This window comes from Petromyzon marinus, chromosome 35 (genome assembly GCF_048934315.1).
Source record: "Petromyzon marinus isolate PM22_M1 ecotype Great Lakes invasive population chromosome 35, UKy_Petmar_22M1.pri1.0, whole genome shotgun sequence".
NCBI classification, from domain to species: domain Eukaryota; kingdom Metazoa; phylum Chordata; class Hyperoartia; order Petromyzontiformes; family Petromyzontidae; genus Petromyzon; species Petromyzon marinus.
Window position 1 is genome coordinate 1032551 of NC_133701.1, and position 23540 is coordinate 1056090.

General features: G+C 53.6%; 1 protein-coding gene across 1 annotated transcript in view; it reads right to left on the reverse strand.

Annotated features, from left to right (window-relative positions):
- The window catches only part of LOC116948801 (mitogen-activated protein kinase kinase kinase 1-like), a 102597-nt gene that overhangs the window by 34208 nt on the left and 44849 nt on the right, over window positions 1-23540 (reverse strand). The window contains exons 2-10 of the mRNA XM_076071785.1: window positions 22053-22239; window positions 21300-21542; window positions 19458-19652; window positions 18888-19004; window positions 17466-17614; window positions 16602-16723; window positions 15991-16072; window positions 12009-12216; window positions 10989-11342 (exon numbers count right to left, since the gene is read on the reverse strand). Coding sequence (XP_075927900.1) covers window positions 10989-11342; window positions 12009-12216; window positions 15991-16072; window positions 16602-16723; window positions 17466-17614; window positions 18888-19004; window positions 19458-19652; window positions 21300-21542; window positions 22053-22239 — 1657 coding nt within the window. The remainder of the gene's footprint in view (window positions 1-10988; window positions 11343-12008; window positions 12217-15990; window positions 16073-16601; window positions 16724-17465; window positions 17615-18887; window positions 19005-19457; window positions 19653-21299; window positions 21543-22052; window positions 22240-23540) is intronic.

Consider the following 23540-nt stretch of genomic DNA (forward strand, 5'->3'; position numbering starts at 1 on the left):
TAATGGAACTAGATGATTAAACGTGATGGACTAATGGAACTACATGATTATTAAACATGTTGGACTAATGAAACTAGATGATTAAACGTGTTGGACTAATGGAACTAGATGATTACTAAACATGTTGGACTAATGGAACTAGATGATTAAACGTGATGGACTAATGGAACTAGATGATTATTAAACGTGATGGACTAATGGAACTAGATGATTATTAAACATGTTGGACTAATGGAACTAGATGATTATTAAACGTGATGGACTAATGGAACTAGATGATTATTAAACGTGATGGACTAATGGAACTAGATGATTATTAAACGTGATGGACTAATGGAACTAGATGATTATTAAACGTGATGGACTAATGGAACTAGATGATTAAACGTGATGGACTAATGGATCTAGATGATTGTTAAACGTGTTGGACTAATTGAACTAGATGATTATTAAACGTGATGGACTAATGGATCTAGATGATTATTAAACGTGATGGACTAATGGAACTAGATGATTAAACGTGTTGGACTAATGGAACTAGATGATTATTAAACATGTTGGACTAATGGAACTAGATGATTATTAAACGTGATGGACTAATGGAACTAGATGATTATTAAACGTGTTGGACTAATGGAACTAGATGATTAAACGTGATGGACTAATGGAACTAGATGATTATTAAACGTGTTGAACTAATGGAACTAGATGATTATTAAACGTGATGGACTAATGGAACTAGATGATTATTAAACATGATGGACTAATGGAACTAGATGATTAAACGTGATGGACTAATGGAACTAGATGATTATTAAACGTGATGGGCTAATGGAACTAGATGATTATTAAACATGATGGACTAATGGAACTAGATGATTAAACGTGATGGACTAATGGAACTAGATGAGTATTAAACATGATGGACTAATGGAACTAGATGACTAAACGTGTTGGACTAATGGAACTAGATGATTATTAAAATGTTGGACTAATGGAACTAGATGATTAAACGTGATGGACTAATGGAACTAGATGATTATTAAACGTGTTGGACTAATGGAACTAGAAGATTAAAACGTGTTGGACCTATGGAACTAGATGATGAAAATACACACACACCAATCGATGTGCATCAAGAGCAGAATAATTGATTTCAACTTCTTAATCAGTTACTTGTTACAGGCCTAGTTAATGTTATACTGCATTGCTGTTTTATAATCTTCGCTGTGGACTAAAATCAATACAAAAATAACCTCACATTCTTCGAACGGCCAAAAAGAGTTTTGCGCACCAGTAAACAGTGGTTGTACTAAGAATAGACTATTCCCCTTGATAGGAATGTGGAATTTCCACCGCTGGCTCAGGTTCACCAACCGTGTTGAGCACCACCCGATGCGCACTCGTGCAGTGAGCCACGGGCGATTTCTAACTTGGGAGGTGTGCGATAACAAAAGGTGACAACACGCCAGAGGTGCCTCCCTGCAAGTGCTTGGTCTCGTCACTGCCCACAGAAGGCCGTCCAAATCCCACCCAGGAGATATCTTGGCCTTCTCTTTCACGCTGGCCAAACAACTCGGACGAAGTCGGAGTACCCACACTTTTCTCCGCCACGTGCGACCTGCCGACCGATCTACCGTGGTGAACTCATGAATACTGCTTAACAACGTCTACAACAGTGTCTACAACAACGCCTGTACAACAACGTCTACAACAACGCCTGTACAACAACGCCTGTACAACGCCTGTACAACGTGTACAACAACGCCTGTACAACAACGTGTACAACAACGTCTACAACAACGCCTGTACGTCTACAATAGTGTCTACAACAACGCCTGTACAACGTCTACAACAGTGTCTACAACAACGCCTGTACAACGTCTACAAGTGTCTACAACACCGTCTGTACAACACGTTTAACTGGCGACCTCGGGATTGCAGGTCCAGTGTGCCACTGAACACTACACTCCACGGCAGTTGTGGTGCAATAATAATGTCATCACTCAACAAACACCGCACTCTTAGCTTCAATTTGAAATTGAGAAGAGGGAGACATTTAGAGAACACGAAACAGGTGCAGACCCCTGCTGCCCACTGCGACCCGTGTGGCTGAGCCGGGTAACACCAGCCGGGAAAGTAACCCGTGCTACCCATGTGTAGAGACGAGAGATAAGCACGTGGTACCCATGTGTAGAGACAAGAGATAAGCACGTGGTACCCATGTGTAGAGACAAGAGATAAGCGCGTGCTACCCAGGTGTAGAGACAAGAGATAAGCCCATGCTACCCATGTGTAGAGACGAGAGAGTAGCACGTGGTACCCAGGTGTAGAGACAAGAGATAAGCACGTGGTACCCAGGTGTAGAGACAAGAGATAAGCACGTGCTACCCATGTGTAGAGACGAGAGAGTAGCACGTGCTACCCATGTGTAGAGACGAGAGAGTAGCACGTGCTACCCATGTGTAGAGAGGAGAGAGTAGCACGTGCTACCCAGGTGTAGAGACGAGAGAGTAGCACGTGCTACCCATGTGTAGAGACGAGAGAGTAGCACGTGCTACCCGTGTGTAGAGACGAGATAGTAGCACGTGCTACCCATGTGTAGAGACAATAGAGTAGCACGTGCTACCCATGTGTAGAGACAAGAGATAAGCACGTGCTACCCATGTGTAGAGACGAGAGAGTAGCCCGTGGTACCCATGTGTAGAGACGATAGAGTAGCACGTGCTACCCATGTGTAGAGACGAGAGAGTAACCTGTGCTACCCATGTGTAGAGACGAGAGTAGCCCATGCTACCCATGTGTAGAGACTAGAGAGTAGCACGTGGTACCCATGTGTAGAGACGAGAGAGTAGCACGTGCTACAAATGTGTAGAGACAATAGAGTAGCACGTGCTACCCATGTGTAGAGACGAGAGAGTAACCTGTGCTACCCATGTGTAGAGACGAGATAGTAGCCCGTGGTACCCATGTGTAGAGACGAGATAGTAGCCCGTGCTACCCATGTGTAGAGACGAGAGAGTAGCACGTGCTACCCATGTGTAGAGACGAGAGAGTAGCACGTGCTACCCATGTGTAGAGAGGAGAGAGTAGCACGTGCTACCCAGGTGTAGAGACGAGAGAGTAGCACGTGCTACCCATGTGTAGAGACGAGAGAGTAGCACGTGCTACCCGTGTGTAGAGACGAGATAGTAGCACGTGCTACCCATGTGTAGAGACAATAGAGTAGCACGTGCTACCCATGTGTAGAGACAAGAGATAAGCACGTGCTACCCATGTGTAGAGACGAGAGAGTAGCCCGTGGTACCCATGTGTAGAGACGATAGAGTAGCACGTGCTACCCATGTGTAGAGACGAGAGAGTAACCTGTGCTACCCATGTGTAGAGACGAGAGTAGCCCATGCTACCCATGTGTAGAGACTAGAGAGTAGCACGTGGTACCCATGTGTAGAGACGAGAGAGTAGCACGTGCTACAAATGTGTAGAGACAATAGAGTAGCACGTGCTACCCATGTGTAGAGACGAGAGAGTAACCTGTGCTACCCATGTGTAGAGACGAGATAGTAGCCCGTGGTACCCATGTGTAGAGACGATAGAGTAGCACGTGCTACCCATGTGTAGAGACGATAGAGTAGCACGTGCTACCCAGGTGTAGAGACGAGAGACTAGCACGTGGTACCCAGGTGTAGAGACGAGCAGACAATATGGCCCCTTCATACGTCCGTCGCTGCGTCATAAAAAATATATCTCAGCATGTTTCTATACAAGCCACAGCCTTCTTTCTACGACAGCATAGTTTCAGAGCACTGCCCCAATACAAACTGTGTCTCATCGGCAGAGTGAGCCTTGCTTGAATCAATGCTGGTGAACTGCCAGATTTAATTGGCAAGGACACTCTCTTATGGGTATGAGTAAGATATGGGTGATAATTCACCACGAACTTACATGCAATACAAAACATTAATCTGTGTCGTTGTGAAAAACCTAACGAATATTTCTACTGATATTCTCCTCAAAGACGCAAATGATTACTTTGCGGTCTCGATTAATTTGTATTGCCTTGATGCGGGGAAACACACGGCGCTTGTGTTTACCACAGGTTTTCAAATATTTCAAATTTCACCGAGAATTCTCATGCATTCTCAGGGCCCGATAAGGGGGGGAGGAGGGTGAGAGAATTACCACGGCTCTGGTGGTGGGGTTTGTTTTGGCCACGTGCCCTGCGCCATCACACACACACACAGACACACACTTCACACACACACTTCACACACACACACTTCACACACACACAGACACACTTCACACACACACACTTCATACACACACAGACACACACACACTTCACACACACACAGACACACAGACACACTTCACACACACACAGTCACACACACAGACACACACACACTTCACACACACACACTTCACACACACACATCACACACACACACACCACACACACACACAGACACACACTTCACACACACACACTTCATACACACACAGACACACACACACACTTCACACACACACACTTCACACACACACTTCACACACACTTCACACACACACTTCACACACACACAGACACACACTTCACACACACACACACTTCACACACACACAGACACACACTTCACACACACACACTTCACACACACACTTCACACACACACACACCTCACACACACTTCACACACTTCACACACTTCACACACACACTTCACACACACACTTCACACACACACCCTTCACACACACACAGACACACACACAGACACACACACACACACTTCAAACACACACACTTCACACCCCACTCATTCCCACTCATTCCCACAGCCCGACCACTAACTCCCCCAAGCTCCACGCTGACTCACAACACGACACTCACTCACAAAGACTGCCCCTGTGAAGCCTCACGGGACACTTGGGGAGAGCTCGATCCACCGCTGGATGAATGGCTACCTAAGCCGTCCCGATGCCGCGATGTAATCCTCCGCCCAGCTCCTGCACGCAAAGAGCCGATGTCAGCGCTCCATCTCCTCGGGGGACGCCCTCTCGGACGCCTTCCATTCCTTGGCTGCCTCTTCGCCACTATCTTTGACCGTCGGTCATCGCCCCTCGGTCATCACCCTCTCGCCACGACCCGTCTCTCCCCAGGCCGTTTGTGTTTCTTAACAGTTTGAGGTCATTGACCTCCGTATGTTCGCCAACCCATGCGGTCCTCTCCCGGTCTCCCGGCGTCTTTCCCAGCACGTATCTCTCCACGCTTTTTTGTACACTCTTCCGCTTTCGTGCCATATGCTCGGTTAAATTGACCGTGTTTCTGCAGCGTGTCACAGCAGGTCGCGCGCACATATTAAACACGATATTCTGTCGGCCACGCTGCTGTGCTACTTTTCAATATCGGGTTCAAGCTCCCGAAAGTGCTCAACCATACTCTCATCCGCCGTATTAGTTCACCGTTGTTATTCCGGTCCGCCTTCAATAGCTGCCCTAGCTACACATACCTAGCTAAACATACCTGCGCTGTTAGTGAGCACCTGTTAGTGAGCACCTGTTACGGCCGCAACAGTGGCATCAGAGCATGGTGTGGCGATTCACCCTGTCGGAGGTTCCAGGACAGGTTCAGACACTTGTACGACCTGAACCCTGTGGACTTAACAGTACACACCTAAGACAAAGACCCCCCTCCCCACACCTCGTATAGCCTTAACAGATGTTAGTGCTGCTCTTAGTGAGATCCTTTGAAGGCCAGCATAGCGCAAGAGGGAGTGGGTAGCCAGCATCGCGCGCATGTATGTTGAACTTCGTTTGCACCATACGTAGCCCACCGTGGGAAGGAGGCCAATCGTGGGAAGGAGACCGGAGCTCACAAAGTCAGCCGTGCACACACACACGCACAGGTGCACGGGCACATATGCGCACAAATGACAAAGACCCCCTGTGTAGCCTGTAACAGACTGTTGGGACAAGTATTGTAAAGGCCAGCACGGCACACGAGGGGGTGGGTGGCCAACACCACGCCCAGCCGCCTTTGTCTCTCTCGTGGCGATGTTTACACACCCACCAGGTACTCATTTGAGACTGAGTCGACCTAGGGGAGGCCCAGGACCGGTTCAGATAATCGTAACTGGTGTTGGCCGTGAGGGGGAATCGAACCCGCGTGGCCAGGTTCGTAGCGCAGCGAAGCGCTAACCGCTACACCACCGCTCCCCCCACATACACACGCACACACATGCGCACAGGCGCACACGTGGACACACCGATACAACGCGTCCCACCCTCTAGCCGCACCTCCTCGGGGCACGTTCTGTTTGCTCAAACTCTGGGCGGTCCCAGCGGCCCCGTACGTATCGTAAGTTTCATGCGTGGCAGTATTTGTCCGCGGACATGTTTGCACCCTGGGTTTAAGAGGGGGGCGGCTTGTGTGCACAGCTGCCACTGCCAGTCCCACGGCAGTAGCAGCAACAGCGGCGGTGCGGGCGACAGCTGAGAACATCTGCAAGACTTTCATTGATTCGCGTCGGCTGCGAAATTCAACAACAAATAATACAACGTCGAGAGCTCCGAGTGTCTGACGTCGTGGAAAGTTGTCTGTGGCGAGTTTGCTCTTAGATGGGAGTAAAGGTTCGTGGACACCACTCGGGTTCTGGTGCTGTCTCCTCCGCCAGCCACTAACAGACGCTCACACTCGTGCCCGCCATTCTGTGAATCGTTTAATTCCTCCAAGCGACATCGTGCCAATGCACATTTATCTGCAGTCGTCTTCTCGACCTCGAGTTCCAATAAAGGAACTATTATTGTTTGTCTGTGAACGTTTTGTAACATTTGGATCGCTTGCGACTAGTAATCACCGATTATATAATGATCACGGTTAAATGCATGCCCCGACTGAAACAATATGAAAATCGATGTTCAATGCAGATAAGGAAAATTTTGCTCTTCACCCAAGAATCCCACCCTGCACTGGAGCCAAAGAACCCACAAATCTTCTCATTATCCACGGTTCTCAGAGAAGTCGTGGAAACATGGGGCGAGGATTGATGGACTCCATAGCGAACAGAGAAGCCGCGTGCTAGTTTCGCATTCCAACCAATCGCCAACCTGCACGCGTTCACCTGCAACCGGAAAACCCAAGGGACCATTTGTACCGGAGCCACGAGCTGCCACTGACAGGGGGGGGCGGGGGGCCTCGATGGTGGGAGAGGCTCGGGGGCTCCACCACCACGGAGGCTGAGAGGGCCGGCAGCCACGGCGGGCGCCCCAAGCCGCTTGTGATCATCGGCGCCTCTCCACCTCCTCCTGCCCGCTGGCCACGAGGAACCCACTGACCCCCGTCTCCTTCCCCAACTCGCCTCCAATTTCCTCCCCGCACAATCATGTTCATAGGCGCATCAGCCGGGCCTCTCGTGCTACGCCTCTGCATGCGCCACTTTCCTTCTGGACAGACTTGTCATCGGCACGTGTCGGTATCCATTCTGCCTCGACACCGCGTCCACGCGTCTACGCGTCGTGCGGCTCCCCCCTTGCCCTTCTCCCGTAACGCCGCATCGCAAACGCTTTGGGCCTTCCTTGCGTGGCACCGTTTCAGCAACGCGAAATCCGCGGTGTCGAGACAGCCGACAGCCCGGGTGAGGGGGGTGTGTGTGGAGGGATGAGTGGGGGGGGGGTGAGTGGGGGGGGGGGGCCGCACACCCCCGGCGCCCTCCCAAGCCGCGCCCTCGCGGACCGCTCGGGGAACTCTGCACGATCCTCCCTGGACGTCGTCTCGTGGCTGCGAGCGCAGACGCAACGCAGACGGCCCCCGCGTCCCCACACTTTGACATGCACGCCTCTCAGCGCCGGGAGGCAGGCTCCACGTTGCTGCGCCCACGCACAGCCAAGCGTCGAGCGTTATCTTTGCCGCACTCTTTAACAACTGCTGTTGATTGATGGGCAGCATTTCAAGACATTCCTGGTGTTTAAACATCACAAAAACCTCAAGTGAGAAGAGATCATTCACGTTCACTTGCAAGGAGAGGCAAGTGAGCTGGCACTACCTTAAACTCGGGGCGTCAAACGATGAGTGCTAACCGTGTTCGGAATCCATTACCGGTTCCTAAAAGTCAGGAACCGGTAAACAACTCCAGTGGAATATTGGTAACGTGCCTTAGTGATGAAGTTCAAGCACGTTACGTTTAACGCTGTAGACTCTTCTAAGTGCGGTAAACTGGCTTGTACCATTATTTGGTGCGGTTACCGGTCATGTAGGAAAACTATTTTCACCACCTGACCTTAAATAAGAGCCACCGAACATGCAATGAAGAAGAGCCATTGCTCGACAACACAAGGCATCTAGTCATATAAAGCGCTGTTTTCAGGACGAAGTGTCATTTTCGTTAACTGCTTGTGCACCTAATAAATAATTAAAGCTTTCGTGACTGTATAAAATTACTCGTTTTTTTTCGGTAAAGTCACGTATGTAGAAATACAATAAAATTATATTAAAACAAAACAATCACGACGTTTCGATCACAACACAAGCGATCTTCATCAGGTGTCAAGAACAAATCATGGAGGTAAATACAACAAGAAGATGAGAAACGAGAATTCAACAAACCCAAGAAAAATTATGTGAAGCACAACCAGTCAGGCCAACAACACAGTTAGACACTTCCTGGCGGACCACGAATTTCAGAAGAGTGTTAAATTTCGTGTTCAACCTCTGGATTGCACATACCAGCATAGACAGAGTGAACAAATACGAGGTACAAAGTCAGCAGAAATACATATACAGGCCCACCAAGGGGCAAGGAGGGAGGAAAGACGGACAGAGAAGCAAGGAGAGAGAGAGGGGGCCGGAGGGATGAACAGTGCTTGTGCACCGCTGCGAGTGCCGTATCAGCGCCGAGTGCGTCTGTATCGGAGTGAGTGTTCTAATTGGGCTGTCGCACAATGATATCAGTACCGAGTCGGTGAACAACGGGGTGCAAGCGGGGCTCGACTCATCATCGCTCAACAATGGTTCTGAATCTCGCGGTGCACACATTGAAGAGACGCGCGCAAGCACTGCACAGCCCCGTGTAAGAATTCTAAGTTTTTAAATTTGTTGTGCGTTGTGCGTCATGGGTTTCCATCACCCCTGCAGGGACTATAGAACCGCGGTATGTTCACAGACATGAGAAAGGAACTACTTCAATGTCACTGTTGCTCGTTGACGATGATGATGATGATGACGAGTTATAATTACGCGCTGTAGCCAATCCCGCATTATATCGTGTGGTTCTGTCGGCGAACGATTTCCCCACGGCAAACTGAGATGGGGGCAGCACCGCGGAGGCTTCCAAAAACGTGTCGGCAAGGGGAATGCATCTTGCATCCACAAATAATCTTACGCAACAGCGATCATCGCTGTAAAATTCTATTTTAAGATGCTGTGCATCATCGATGGTGTCCATTCCAACCTGGCAAAGGTCATCCGTTATATTTGATTACTATCTCATGCAGAATAACAGCGGGATCTTTTTATCTACACCCCGAATCAAAAACACCAACAGATGGTTTAATGAGCTCTGTTTGCCAAATCTCAAGCAGGAACCGATCTTTAACGAAGGAAGATTATTTTAAGATGTGTCCTTTACGGACACTGATAAGACGAACAATGTGTGGAATGATAAATCCATGAGTTCATCATTGTGCACCGACTGCGTCTTTACCTGCGCTAAGCATACGTTTGTGTATTTGTTACTTATATTCTCCGCAGCGACGCTAATGATTATGATTTGTGTCACGTGTTACAGAGTTTTATCCAACAGAGAGGGTCCTTCCACATAAACGTCTGGCAGTTCACATGCATTGGTTCAGGCAGCCATGACTCTGCTGGTGAGACACCGAATGTCAAAACCCGTCCACAGTTTTCTCGTGTTGAGCTAAGACTGCTGAAATTATTCACTCCCAGAAGGACGTGTGTGGCCGATGGGTTGTGTAAAAATTACTTTCACATTTTTGTTAGGTGACGGGGCACATTTTCTGAGTATTCCTTCGGTTACTGCTCACCACCGTGAGAGCCCACGACTTTCCCGTCGCAGCTTTTGAAGATGGTGAGGAACAGAAGTGGCCGGGAGGCCGCCAAGATGGCTACTAGAACGACGTCCCAGCTCAAAGCAGCACAGCTGAGATACCGATCGCAGATTAAGCACCAGAAACGGAGTTCTCAAGCATACGGAGCCCCCGATCTTAATCCTGGTCGCTCGGTTTGCCTCGATGACATTCTTGACATCATCTACCCCATATTTGGGCTGTTAGACGAGAGCCGCATCATTTTGACTTCGCGACGGAGATAGGCGAGGCGTCGGAACGATGCAAAAGCCATCCGATGACAGCGACCCGGGACCTGAGCACGAGTGAGCTGCGACGCAACCCGCACCCTTGGCAAGGACATTAAAGGGCACTGCTGTAAAAAAAAATGTACCGCATTAGAAGGGTTGACAAGTTTATTGGTGTAACAATAAGGCACCTGAAGCCTCTCTCAACACAGGGCAATAATTGCCTCCTCGCTCAATCTCCGGCAACACGGCAAGCGTGGGAACAAAAATAACCTTGACGCCGCTCGGCGTTCGCAAGCAAGGTGGACATTTGTACCCACCCCTCCATCCCCCCCACGACGCTCCGAACCCAAACTGGGCCCGGGGCAGCTGCGCCGCACGAGCCTGGAACCGGCTCTCTCCTTCCCTCGCTCTCTACGTCACGAAACCTCCGGCGATTTGCGAGCTGTAAGGTCAACGTTTGCTCGCAGGCTATGGGCCGCTGTCAAGTTACCCTTCCGGACGTGCCCCCTGCTTAAGGCACGCGCTGCTCCGCGCCTGCAACGCGGTGACATCTCGCATGGCGCAGCTCCCACAGGCAACGGCGTGCAAAGCGCCGCGCAATTCCCCCCAGGAGCGGTCCACGACCACACCGAGCGGGCGAGCGGCTCCCCCGTTTCCACACGCGGCACTCACCAGCGCGGCGACGTACACCTTGTACACGGGGTCGGCGCACACCAGCGCCAGGACGCTGCAGCAGCACCGCACCACCGTCTCTCCGCACATCTCCCCGCCGGCTCCGCCGCCCACCGGGCCGGCCGCCGCGGTCGCCGCCGGCGCCGGCCCCTGGGCCCCGGGCCGGTCCGCGTGGCCCCCCGCGGCCGCGGCCGCCCCCACAGCCGGTGGTGCCGTGGCGGCGCCGCCCGTGCGCACCTCCCCGTTGGCCAGGAGCAGCGCGCCGCTCACGTCGTGCCACAGTCGCCGCAGCGCCATCTCGCGCACATTCCAGTTGCGCGAGAACAGGCAGCTCACCAGCTCCATGCCAAACACCTGGCCCGCACGCACAAAAACAAAGATTCCCCGCGTAGCTTTTAACAGACTGTCGGGGCAAGCGCTGTTAGCGAGTGGCGCCTACGAAGGCCGGCACGGCACACGAGGGGGTGGGTGGCCAACACCACGCCCGGCCGCCTTTGTCTCCCCAGCGGCGATGTTTACACACCGCGCCAGGTACTCGTTTGAGACCCAGGATCTTGTAATGATGCGTCGATTCGTCAACATCGATTCGTGCGTGGGAAAATCGGATTTTCAATTTGTTGCGTGATCTCAGCAACCATTCGAGGCATGGCTGCCACTGCGGATAAATTATTAATTAAATATTCCCTCAATCGAATCACCGAATCGTGACAATGCTTCGAATCACAAGGGTGTGAGTTGGGAGGTAAGGGGCAGTGTGAGGACAGGATGGAATACACGGAGAGGAAAAGTGTGAGCAAGATACAGCCAGACTTAAAAAATGGAAAATACATAGAACCAGGTAACTTAAAACACGTAGGTTTTGACAGCCCTTATTCTTATTCATAATAGGTGTTTGGGTGAGGCCACGTAACGATCTGAGCCGACGTACGTTTGGCCAGATCACTGCGCGACCAAAATGTAACAACGAGCTATGGGATGGCGCCACGCGGTGCGAGAGATGTGGGCTCTAGGCAGCGGCACCTGGATCCAGGGCTGTGCGAGCTCGCGGTACGCGACGGGGATGGGCTGCACGCGGAAGTTGAGCTGCGTCGCGTCGCCGTCGGGCAGCGGCCGCCTCGACGTCTCGGCCTGCGCCACGGGCGCCGGCGAGGAGGAGGAGGAGGAGGAAGAGGCGGGGGCGGCCGCCTCCGTCGCCGCCAGCGCCGTCGCCGCCTGCGGGGCCTCGAAACTGAGCACCGCGCGCGGGAGGGAGGAGAAGACGAAAAGACATGAAGCCACGGACCGAGCTCATCGGCGTCGATCTTCGTCGCGGTAGTCTGAATCTGCGGTAGCGGCGGCGGCTTCGAATATCGGCAACGCTGATGTGTTTTGGGGTCATTTGGTGCGACATCTGAGCGGAAAAGCCTACGTGGGTAGTAGTAGGGGTAGTTGTATCGATAGACGTGTTTACAGAAATTCCACGCCTGGCCAAAACTCAAGCTAGAGTCTCTCTTCCATTGGGGAGTGTAATTAAAAATAACTGTGAACGACTGACTTGAAAGACATTTAATTTTACTTTGTCCGAGATAGTGCCGGAACCCCATATGCGATGTCACCGGAACGTGGCAGGAGGCCTCTGTGGCTCTCCCCACAGAGCCGTTTCCATCTCTGCCACGACCCAGCGCCCGCAGCGGGCGGCACTTCATGCCGAGGGCGGCACTTCATGGAGCGTGTGAACGGAGGAGGTCAACGGACAGGTGGACCGGGTGGGGCCTAGGGAATGGAGCCCGTCAGTGACCAATGCCTGAACAAATAAAAAAAATGTTGGTTCTAATTCCAGCTCTGAGAATGAAGAATGTTGGTTTAATCGAGATGTGACACAACACCCGTTGGCAGAGCTTCTAAAAGGTGAGCCTCCAGGGTGGATGAAAGGATCCATTGAAGTGACTTCGGAACATTTCCGTGACGTCATCTTCCGGGGTGGGGGCTGTTCTCTGACACAAGCTGGGCGCGCTGGCCACTGCAAGCATCTCACTCTCGTTACACAAAACTACGTGCAAATTTTGAATGTAAATGGGAGAAAAAAACTCAATGATGACCAACATTATTATACCATGTGGACAACACAGGGTGTGGGTGAGAGGAGCGCCCTACACACCCCATCCACCACACTGGGGGAATAACTTCTCCTAATCAGTGTTCATGATTGTGACATAAATATGCAAATGGCTCGAATGATTAAAACACAACAGACATCCTGGCAAGGAGCCACCAATTCTCACCGGAGCTGCTCATATGTGCTTCATTTTTTGGTGAAATGTTTCGCACCACGTTTGCCGTAGCATCCCGGCACGGTGCTGAGTGGCTCGGGAAAGAAGAGACCGAGGGTGCTCAGGCGCATCGTGCCAAACCGGGCGGCACAACCCGAAAGCACGCCCCAAGTGCTACCGCGATGGCTGGCGCGTCGCTTAGCGAGCAGCCCTCGCCCCGGCTGTTTCCTGTGAACGCGCGCGCACGTAGGGCCACGCACGCGTGCCCCAACGCGCCACAACTGCAGACGTGTGCGCGTGCACGCACGGCGCTCGCACGCGCAAACAGCGGTGGCACGCACGCACGCACGCTGGCGCGAGGCCACAGCGTCCCGGTTCACTCCGCTCCTCTCCGGGAGAGTGCCAGGTCTAACCGCCCCGTGAAAACGAGCACACGGTGGGATCGTTGGAGACGAGTTTTAAGGGGGGAAATAGTTGTGGGGTGTTGTTTTGTTCAGTGACGAATTGTGCAGCTGGTGTACCGCCTGCCTAAAGAGCAAAACACAAGCACAAAAATAATTATTGAATTACCCCTGTAGCTCTGAAGTAAAGAAAAGTAACAAAGAACGGGCAGCACAGCGCTTGAAAACTTCTCTACTCGTTCAGCCAAACGGAGCGTCCCGCTGACAATGGGCGGCAACTTTTTAGGCACCTTCAGTTTAAAAAAAACGAGTGTGAGAACCAGGGGCAGGTCAACGCCCGCAAACGGCATTCCTGAGTGCGCGCAGTGACGAGGAGGAGGAGGAGGAGGCCTGTGTGGGCTTGACTGCGAACCTGCGTCTCCACTGCGACGCCGATTGCTGCCTCCCCTCCCTCCCCCACACCTCCCCCCGCCCCTCCTCTCCCCGTCCTGCAGCTCCACTTAGCCGCGCCCGCCCGCCCGCCCACGCGGCCCCGCCGTGGGAACGCGTCTGGGGAGAGGCCTCCGCGTCCTCCGGCTCGGGCGACGCCACTTCGGACCCCGCTCGCAGGGGGCACGCTTCTGCGTTTGTGGTCGAGGGCGGAGCGGCCGAGTGAGCGCGCTTCTCCTGGGTGGACTCGACCCCCAAACGAGCACCTTGGCGCGGTGCGTCAATGCAAGAGGATGCTGGAGTGGTGCGGCGCTGGGAGGGGTAGCCACCCGTTCGGTTTTTCTGCTACGTCCTGGGAAATAAGCGAGTCGGTAAATCTTCCCAGGACATTACCAGTCCGAGTTTTTGGTCAATTGCGAAATAATGTCCCACTCCAGATGATGCACGTCCACGTAGTTCTCCTCTGTTGCGGTATTGTGAGATATTCTTCTTTCTGTAATACGTTCCGATCTTTATGCCGAAGGGGGAGCGAACCTGGCACCTGGCACCTGGCCGCCTCCTGCTTGACCCTCATGAGCACCACGTTTCCAGTAAAGCCTCGAACACACACGACCTCTCTTGTGCGTCGCCGGTCAATCAATCAACGACCTTTGTCAGCAGGTGACAACCCTCACATTTGTTTGCTAAGCGTATGCATTCCTGGCTGACAGTTCCGCTAAATTCTATTTATACCTCAAGAGTAATTTCTTTTACATAAGCTCAACCGGCACTCGCAAATACCAACGATGTCTGCCTGGAGTGTGTCAATGCTCGATCGTAGCGGATCGTTAGTGAGCGTGGCCCATAGCTCTCGTGCTGAAGAGCCGGCGATGGGACCTTGTGTATTTGTAACTGGTCATCCGAGCGAAGCGGGGCTGGGTGAGGGAGCGATGGAGGTTTGTTGAATGAAATGTGCCGAGCAGCGAAGGCGCGGACGCGGCGTCGTCGTCGTTGTCGTTCTCTGCGTGCGCAGGGGACGTGCGACAGCCAGCGACGTCAACGCGATGTTGCTCGGTAGGGGGGTAAATGTTGTGCGGAATCTCGGTCAGAGTTGAGTGAAATTTTACAAACACGCAAGCTGAGGACTTGACACACACACACACAGGCAGCTCCGCTGCCGACCCTCTTTGGAGCTGCACGCAATAACGAAAGTGAGGCGTCGTCACCGCGAGGTGCGGGGAGGTTTCTTCCCCGGTCCGTGCCCCGCCAACATTACGGCTACGAGTTACTACGACGACGAGTTACTATGGCTACGAGTTACTATGACGACGAGTTACTATGGCTACGAGTTACTATGACGACGAGTTACTACGACGACGAGTTACTATGACGACGAGTTACTATGGCTACGAGTTACTATGACGACGAGTTACTATGGCTACGAGTTACTATGACGACGAGTTACTACAATGACGAGTTACTATGACGACGAGTTACTATGGCTACGAGTTACTATGACGACGAGTTACTATGGCTACGAGTTACTATGACGACGAGTTACTACGACGACGAGTTACTATGGCTACGAGTTACTATGACGACGAGTTACTATGACGACGAGTTACTATGGCTACGAGTTACTATGGCTACGAGTTACTATGACGACGAGTTACTACGACGACGAGTTACTATGGCTACGAGTTACTATGACGACGAGTTACTACGACGACGAGTTACTATGGCTACGAGTTACTATGACGACGAGTTACTATGACGACGAGTTACTATGGCTACGAGTTACTATGGCTACGAGTTACTATGACGACGAGTTACTATGACGACGAGTTACTATGGCTACGAGTTACTACGACGATGAGTTACTACGACGACGAGTTACTACGACGACAACGAGTTACTACGACGACGACGATGCTGATAACCCACCAGGGAAACTCGTTGCTCTTCCACTTGGCTCGGCACAGCGGGCAGATGAGCGCCTCGCGGTTTCTGCGGCACTCCTCGGCCCCTGCGAGAGACACAGACGGTGCCATGAGGCTCACCGCAATCAGCACCACGAGGCTCACCACAATCAGCACCACGAGGCTCACCACAATCAGCACCACGAGGCTCACCACAATCAGCACCACGAGGCTCACCACAATCAGCACCACGAGGCTCACCACAATCAGCAACACGAGGCTCACCACAATCAGCGCCACGAGGCTCACCACAATCAGCGCCACGAGGCTCACCACAATCAGCGCCACGAGGCTCACCACAATCAGCACCACGAGGCTCACCACAATCGGCCCAGCACGAGATTCCTACGCTCGCCCTACAGCCCTCGAGTGATTTTTTTATTGAATTTAAAACTCACCATCTTCATCTAACAAAAGCATGGAGAACCCGAGGGACTGGGACGGCCGGGTTGACCTCGCACCGCACCCCAAACACACGCCGAGAGAGGACGGCTTCCGTCGCTTTGTGTGGCCGTGCCCGGACGGACCGGGAGAGACAGAGGGAGAGAGACGCGCACACGGAGGCGGTGGACTCACAGATGGACATGCAGTGGTGGTGCAGCTTGTTGCGGCAGCCGTCCTCGCACACGGTGAGGCTCTCCTCGTCCAGCATGCCGAGCAGGCAAATGGGGCACACCTGCTCCTCCTCATCCTTGCCACTGCACACGGCACCGCCGCACACGGCACCATCAGCGTCGACGCAGCGCCATCGGCGCCTACGCACACCGCGTCTACCGCTGTGGCGCTTGCATACAGAAACTCAGAACTGTTTTTTGGGCTCACGGTATGCGGTAATGGGAGCTTAATTTGCGGGAGCTTAATTTGCGTGACGTGGGGAATTAATGTGGCGACTGGACGCAGAGCTGGGGCCACCGATTGGCCGTGGCACAACTCTTCGGAGCGCCAGCATTCCGCACTGCACGGTGCAGACACCCACGGGAAAATAATGCCGGTGCAAGTGTGTAGAGCGGCCTGGCAAGAGCGTGCGGCACGGCACAAGCATGCGGTGCGGCGTGAGCGGTGTGGTGTGAGCGTGTGGTGTGAGCGTGTGGTGTGGCGTAAGCGGTGTGGTGTGAGCGTGTGGTGTGAGCGTGTGGTGTGGTGTAAGCGTGTGGTGTGAGCGGTGTGATGCGGCGTGAGCGGTGTGGTGCGGCGTGAGCGTGTGGTGTGGCGTGTGGTGTGGTGTGAGCGTGTGGTGTGGTGCGGCGTGAGCGTGTGGTGTGGCGTGTGGTGTGGTGTGAGCGTGTGGTGTGGCGTGATGAGTGGTGTGGTGCGGCGTGAGCGGTGCGGTGTGAGCGGTGCGGTGTGGCGTGAGCAGAGCAGGTGGTGCGGCGTGAGCGGTGCGGCGTGAGTGGTGCGGTGCGGTGCGGCGTGAGCGGTGCGGTGCAGTGCGGGCGCTACCTCTGCTCGGGGTGGCTGGAGGCGGTGCTCTGTGCGGCCGGGAGGTGCGAGTTGGAGAGGCGCGACACGAACTTGGTGATGGTGCTGCGCGACGGAGCCTTGATGCGTGAGCTCCTCTTTGTGTGGTATTTTTGGAAGAGACTCTCCACCTGGAGGCCACACGCGCACAGATCCCTCGTTCAGCCACGCAGCGCTTCGCAGCGAGCACCTATCAAGGCGGACATGGAGCCCTCTAAAGGGGTGTGGGTATTGGGCAGGACTATGCTTGACCATTTATGCCTTCCCAGTTCCCAGTGCTGATATTTACATTCCACATCAGGTATTGATTTAGGGCTGAGGCAACCAACAGGAGGCCACAGACAAGCTCAGATACTGCTTGCCACTGATCTTTTCCATGGCTTGGAAATTGAATCCAGGCCACCAGGAACATAGACCAGTGCACTAACCACAAACCACGACGCCTGTGCCAGGCCAAGTGTGATTTGAGGCCACGCACATGCACGCACACGCACACACACACTCGCACACACTCTCACACGCACACACACACACGCACGCACGCACACACACACGCACACACACACTCACACACGCACACACACACGCACACACGCACAGGCACACACGCACACACACGCACACTCGCACAAACTGGGCCATGCCGCCCCCAAGCCCAGTTACGCCAGGCTCGGCGGCAGTCGATTCCGCAAGCGCTCGTTCGCCTCCTCACCTGACACGGCCGCTGCGCTCGTGCGTCAAGCTCGGCGCTCACTGCCCCGTGGGGGGGGGGTACGAGGCGGGGGGGGGGGGTTCACGCCACGAGCTCTGTCGCCGTCTGTCTGCCCGCGGCTATCGAGTGGTGCCATGCGAGCGTGACCCTCAGTGTGGAGCAAAACCGTCCGCCAAGCGCAGTACGGGTAACAAGAACCACGCGCGGCAATCGGCGGCAAACGTCCCGAACGACGCCGGCTCAGGATGCGGAGCAGACGGTCGTTCGTTTTGGCAGCGATATTTTGAAAAGACCACAAATTTTTAGTGGAAACGACGCGCAACAACAACAATCGGCCTGCAGGGGAGGCATTAGGTGGCCAGCGTGCTCGAAGCAAGTGCCTGGAAATACGGTTGTTTCTCTGCAAGGTTTAAACTGTTCAAAAAGTGTTTTATTTTACCAGGTAAGGCCCCACTGAGCTACACAGCTCTCTTTCAGAAGCCACCCGGCCACAAATCCCCAAGCGGCTTCTCATCACGTGGAAATTTACAGCAGCCAAATACTCTAAGCCAAGGGTCGGCGGAAGAATGCGCAACTCCGTTTAACGTGTAAAATAGTGCGGATTGTAATCCAGATATATAAATATATAGATTATCTCTTCCACCCTGCGACGAAGTTGTTTGCGTTGGACCACGGCAGCAGCGGGGAGGCACCTCGAAGTTCTTGAGGGTTTTCCTCCACAGCATGGGGTCGCTGGGCTCGTTCTGGAAGACGCGCAGCATGACGAACATGACGTGGATGCAGAACGTGCCGCGCCCACAGCTGCACGTCTGTAGGGGAGGGCAGCGCACGGAGGATAACGCACACACGCGCACACACGCAAAACACATGACACATATACCTGTGGAGACAATTTATATTTATATGGCCCACCCTTGATTCTATTCCTTGTCCCATCTCCCTCAGTTCACTCGAAAGACTCCTCCCCCCACCACTCCACAGCCCCCCACCACTCCACAGCCCCCCACCACTCCACAGCCCCCCACTACTCCACAGCCCCCCACCACTCCACAGCCCCCCACCACTCCACAGCCCCCCACTACTCCACAGCCCCCCACTACTCCACAGCCCCCCACTACTCCACAGCCCCCCACTACTCCACAGCCCCCCCCACCACTCCACACCCCCCCCACTACTCCACAGCCCCCCCCACCACTCCACACCCCCCCCCACCACTCCACAGCCCCCCCACCACACCACGGCTCCCCCGCGGGGCGACGCACCTGGGGTCCGATGAAGACGCGGAACTTGTTGTCGGGCGAGTCTCCCCCGATGAGGAATGAGTTGGGACCGATCTGCTGCAGCAGGTAGAGGCGTGCGCGCATCACCTTGCTCACGCGCCGCTGCGTCTCCTCGGGGCTGTAAGGCGAGCAGCCGTCGGGTGACGGCGCGCGGCGCGGCGGGGTCACGCGGCCGCCCTGCGGGGGGGGACACGAGGGGGCGGCCGCGCCGCACGCGAGGGGTTAACGCCGGGCGCGGGAGGCCTGAGGCCCGCTCGCTCGTCTCCCCGGCGAGCGGCCGTCGGGGCCGCCGCCGCCGCCGCTCTCTCCGTGCGGCGGTGAAGTGCGCGGAGCGGGGAGGCGAGTAAAGGAGTGAGTGCCTTGAGTTGGACTCCCTGCATACGTGAAAGCGGTGGGCTCTTCCCATTTCCATAGCGGAACGCTTCTGATATTAATTTTGCGCTATCAACAATGCAAAATTAATTGTATCGTTTCGAGACTTAACCCACACACTCTCAACAAAATCCTACTTTCAGGACAATGACCTCAAGTGGGTTGTCAATTTTTTTAACGGTTTGTTCCACAGCCAATGGCAAGCGGGCCAGGTCTATCAAACCCAAAAGAAGTGCGCCCAGACACGGCTATTAACCGTGGGCCACGCAGCCTCTCATTCAATCCAGGAATCTCAGCACAGGAGACTCCTGGATCAGATTGAGCAAGGCCTGCCCTGAAAAAATGCACATTAAGCCACTGGCACAAAGTTGAGAGATTAAAGCTGCTTAAACGCTCGGCTGAGCTGACTTCCTCGTGTTTCCTAAAAGCGTCTGCATACCGAGGCGTCCACATCGTAGGCTCTTGAGCCTTTTACTGCTCAATTACATTAAGAATTTGCGTGCCAGTTTTTAAGTAAAATGCCGAGGGGCAATTTATTTTCATTTATTTTTTTGCCGTGAGACAGGAATGCGCGGCGGTACTGTCTGACCGTATCGCTCCCGCCAAATATGCGTCAGATTACAGAACGCTGGACGTAGGTGGTACTATTTCGCCATGGCGAGTACAAATGAAAAGTCTCTTAGGGAAAAGGTGTCAAATTATAGGCCAGCGGGATTACAGAGGTGTAGCCATTCCGGGCCGTAAAGCCGTAGCGGAGAGAAGCCTCTGTGAGCCAACGCAGCACTGAGTGTGCGCAGCCGGTGACAGAGGAGTTGAAAAGGGCAGAGTCTACGACGCCCATCACGCGTGCTGGGACGTTTCACGTGGATGTACAAACCACTGAGACGATGCTCAATTCAAAGACCACTCAAGCCGACACATTATGCTCCTAGTCACACTTTCAGATTGGTGACTGCTGAACTTTTGTTGGTTCCTAGAAATTTGTCTCAAATCGGTAGTGGCCTTAACTTCTTCTTTGGTTCTTTCGGTAAAGTCACGTAGAATGATAATAAAATAATACATTGCTAAAATAAAATAACACAATAATATTCTCACGACGTTTCGGCCACAACACAAGCAGCCTTCATCAGGTGAAGGGGGCGAGACTGTCTGGTAGGACACTCCAGTGCTGTCCTACCAGACAGTCTCGCCCCCTTCACCTGATGAAGGCCGCTTGTGTTGTGGCCGAAACGTCGTGAGAATATTATTGTGTTATTTTATTTTAGCAATTTATTATCATTCTACGTGACTTTACCGAAAGAACCAAAGAAGATGAATCATTGCAGTCACGAAAGCTTTAAATTGGCCTTAACTTGTCACACTGCTTGACTCGGGAACTTGACTCCAAGTCTCACGGATGCTTCAGCACCAAAAACTGTACAAATCGTAGAAACGAACGGAGGCGGATCGTACCAGCGTGGGGGAGGCCCTGCGTCTCCGCTCGCCCGGGGAGCCGGGCTTCTGTGCCGAGATCCTGGGCAGGGTCCCCGGTGGCGACGTGTCCCCGGGGGCCCCCGCGCCGCCCCCCAGCTGGGAGGGGCTGCGGGGCCTCCGCGCGGCCGCGCGGGGCGACGTGCGCGCCGTCTCGCCCGCGGCCTCCGGCAGGGCCCGCTCGTCCTCGCCCACGTCCAGCTTGAGGGGCAGCGGCTTCACGACCTGCCACGACGCGCACACGCACGCACGCACATCGTCGGGCACGCTCACGGCTCGGGCCACGTGTGTTTATCACTACGACTGTGAATACGCCGCGAGAGTTTACCCAGGAGAGCCTCACTCAGTCTCAAGACCCTTTTTTTCAGGAGGCTTCTGCTAAGTTTTCCCAGTAGTGGCTGCGATGTTGCTGCTGCTGCTGCTGCTGCCGCGTGTAATCTGAATTGAGTAATTTCCAGGAACATTATCAGCCTTTGATCAATAACAGTTACACTTGACGTGTATATTAACTATGGCAGTAGACAGGACAACGCGGAGGACACCCATGCAGAAAAGGGGGAAACCGGACAGAAAGGCACCCGAGTCGGGAATCGAAGCCGGACGCCTCTTGCCGTGAGGCACGAGTATCGCCAGCGTGCCGCCCTGCCCCGGTGCCGCGCGGTCTGCAGTTTTAAGCGCGGGGGGGGGGGGGGGGGGGGGGTCCCAGGCTGAGCCGCGTGCCGAGCGAAGCCTCACCATGGGACCTTTGCGGTTCTGGCGCTCGAGCCACTCGTGCTTCCAGGCCGGCATGCACGTGGCCTTCAGCTTCTCGCGGATGAGGCGCTCCTCCGGGCGGTCCTCCATCTTAGGCAGTGCGCGGGGGGTGTCGCGGCCCCCCTCGCCCCCCGCACGAGGACCCTCCCCTCCGCCCTCCGCCGCTCCCCTGCGGGAACGAAACGAGGGACGGCGTTGCGGCAAGGCCGATTGACGAAGCAAGGTGACTTTGGGTCACGAGTCGTCATCTGAGAATAAATGTTTTAATGCCGTCTCATTTGTCCTTTTATGACATTTTTTTCCCATATTTTTGTCCCGTTCGTACATCATTGTTCGTTCCATCAGCCAAAATCGGAAGTCTGTCCAATGCAAAAATTGTCAATTATCAATTGTTATGCACGCCTAACGGGCACAAAAGGAATATGGATTGAAAACACCGCTTCTTCCACACACAGTTCAGTGCCTGCAGTTATGCATCATGGGAAGAACTAGCGTAACTACACCGCAACTGTAAATGTTTGGAGAGGTTAAATAAAACATGAAAAGCACAACGTATAAATGAATACTAAACACAAACATTATATATATCTAAATCTGCACACGCATATTTTTTTATCCCTTCGCAAAACATTTAGACCACGTGTTGCGTGCGTAAACACGACCACAACAAGTGGCGTGCGCACAGTATACACAGTGTAGACACTCAAATGTTGTGCTCGAGGCAAAGCAGCTTCTTTGCGCTGCTCAGGCTAACACGCCCAAGCGTGAACAGGCCCAGACCACCGACTCACTCCACGTGAGAACGCGGCTCAAACACGGTTGACCACTCAGGGTTACCATCACCGAGGTGACAAAGCACCCGTCACATATCTCACGGTAGCAGCAGGCGGGAGAACTTCATGCGAACGCGTCATCTTGAGTGCTGCGAAATTACTCAAACGACAACAAAAATAAAGCGCGGGGCTGTAGTGCTCGCACCAAGCCCGGCTCTCGTGGCTGCCGATGCCAATCGGCGTCCCGGGGAAGACAACTGACAGATTCCCCGGGACAGCTACCACGAAAAGAGGACGTCCGGGTAAATCCTGGACAGGTGGCGACACTCGTGGCCACCCAGAGTGGAACCCAGGACCTCCGCGGCGCTGAATAAGCGCTCTGACATCCGAGCCGAGTGCTGTGCTGTTAACCCATAAAATGTGTTTTCTGGTACACAAAGAGCACAAAGTGTCCAACTTCCTGCGTTCGTGTTATGTAATTCAATGTTGCAATTGCTAATGTTTGCATCGTCGAGTCACATGATCATTTTAAGTCATGCGGGACACGTGGGCAGTGTTTTGAAATGATCGATGCGTGCCAATGGGCAGCCTGAGTGCGCGGTGAAGCGAGATTCCAACCCAGGTTTTTTTACAGGGCCTTAGCAGCCACTATAAACCAGACAAGAGGCTTGCGTTGAGAGCCAGGGTCAGCTGGGGT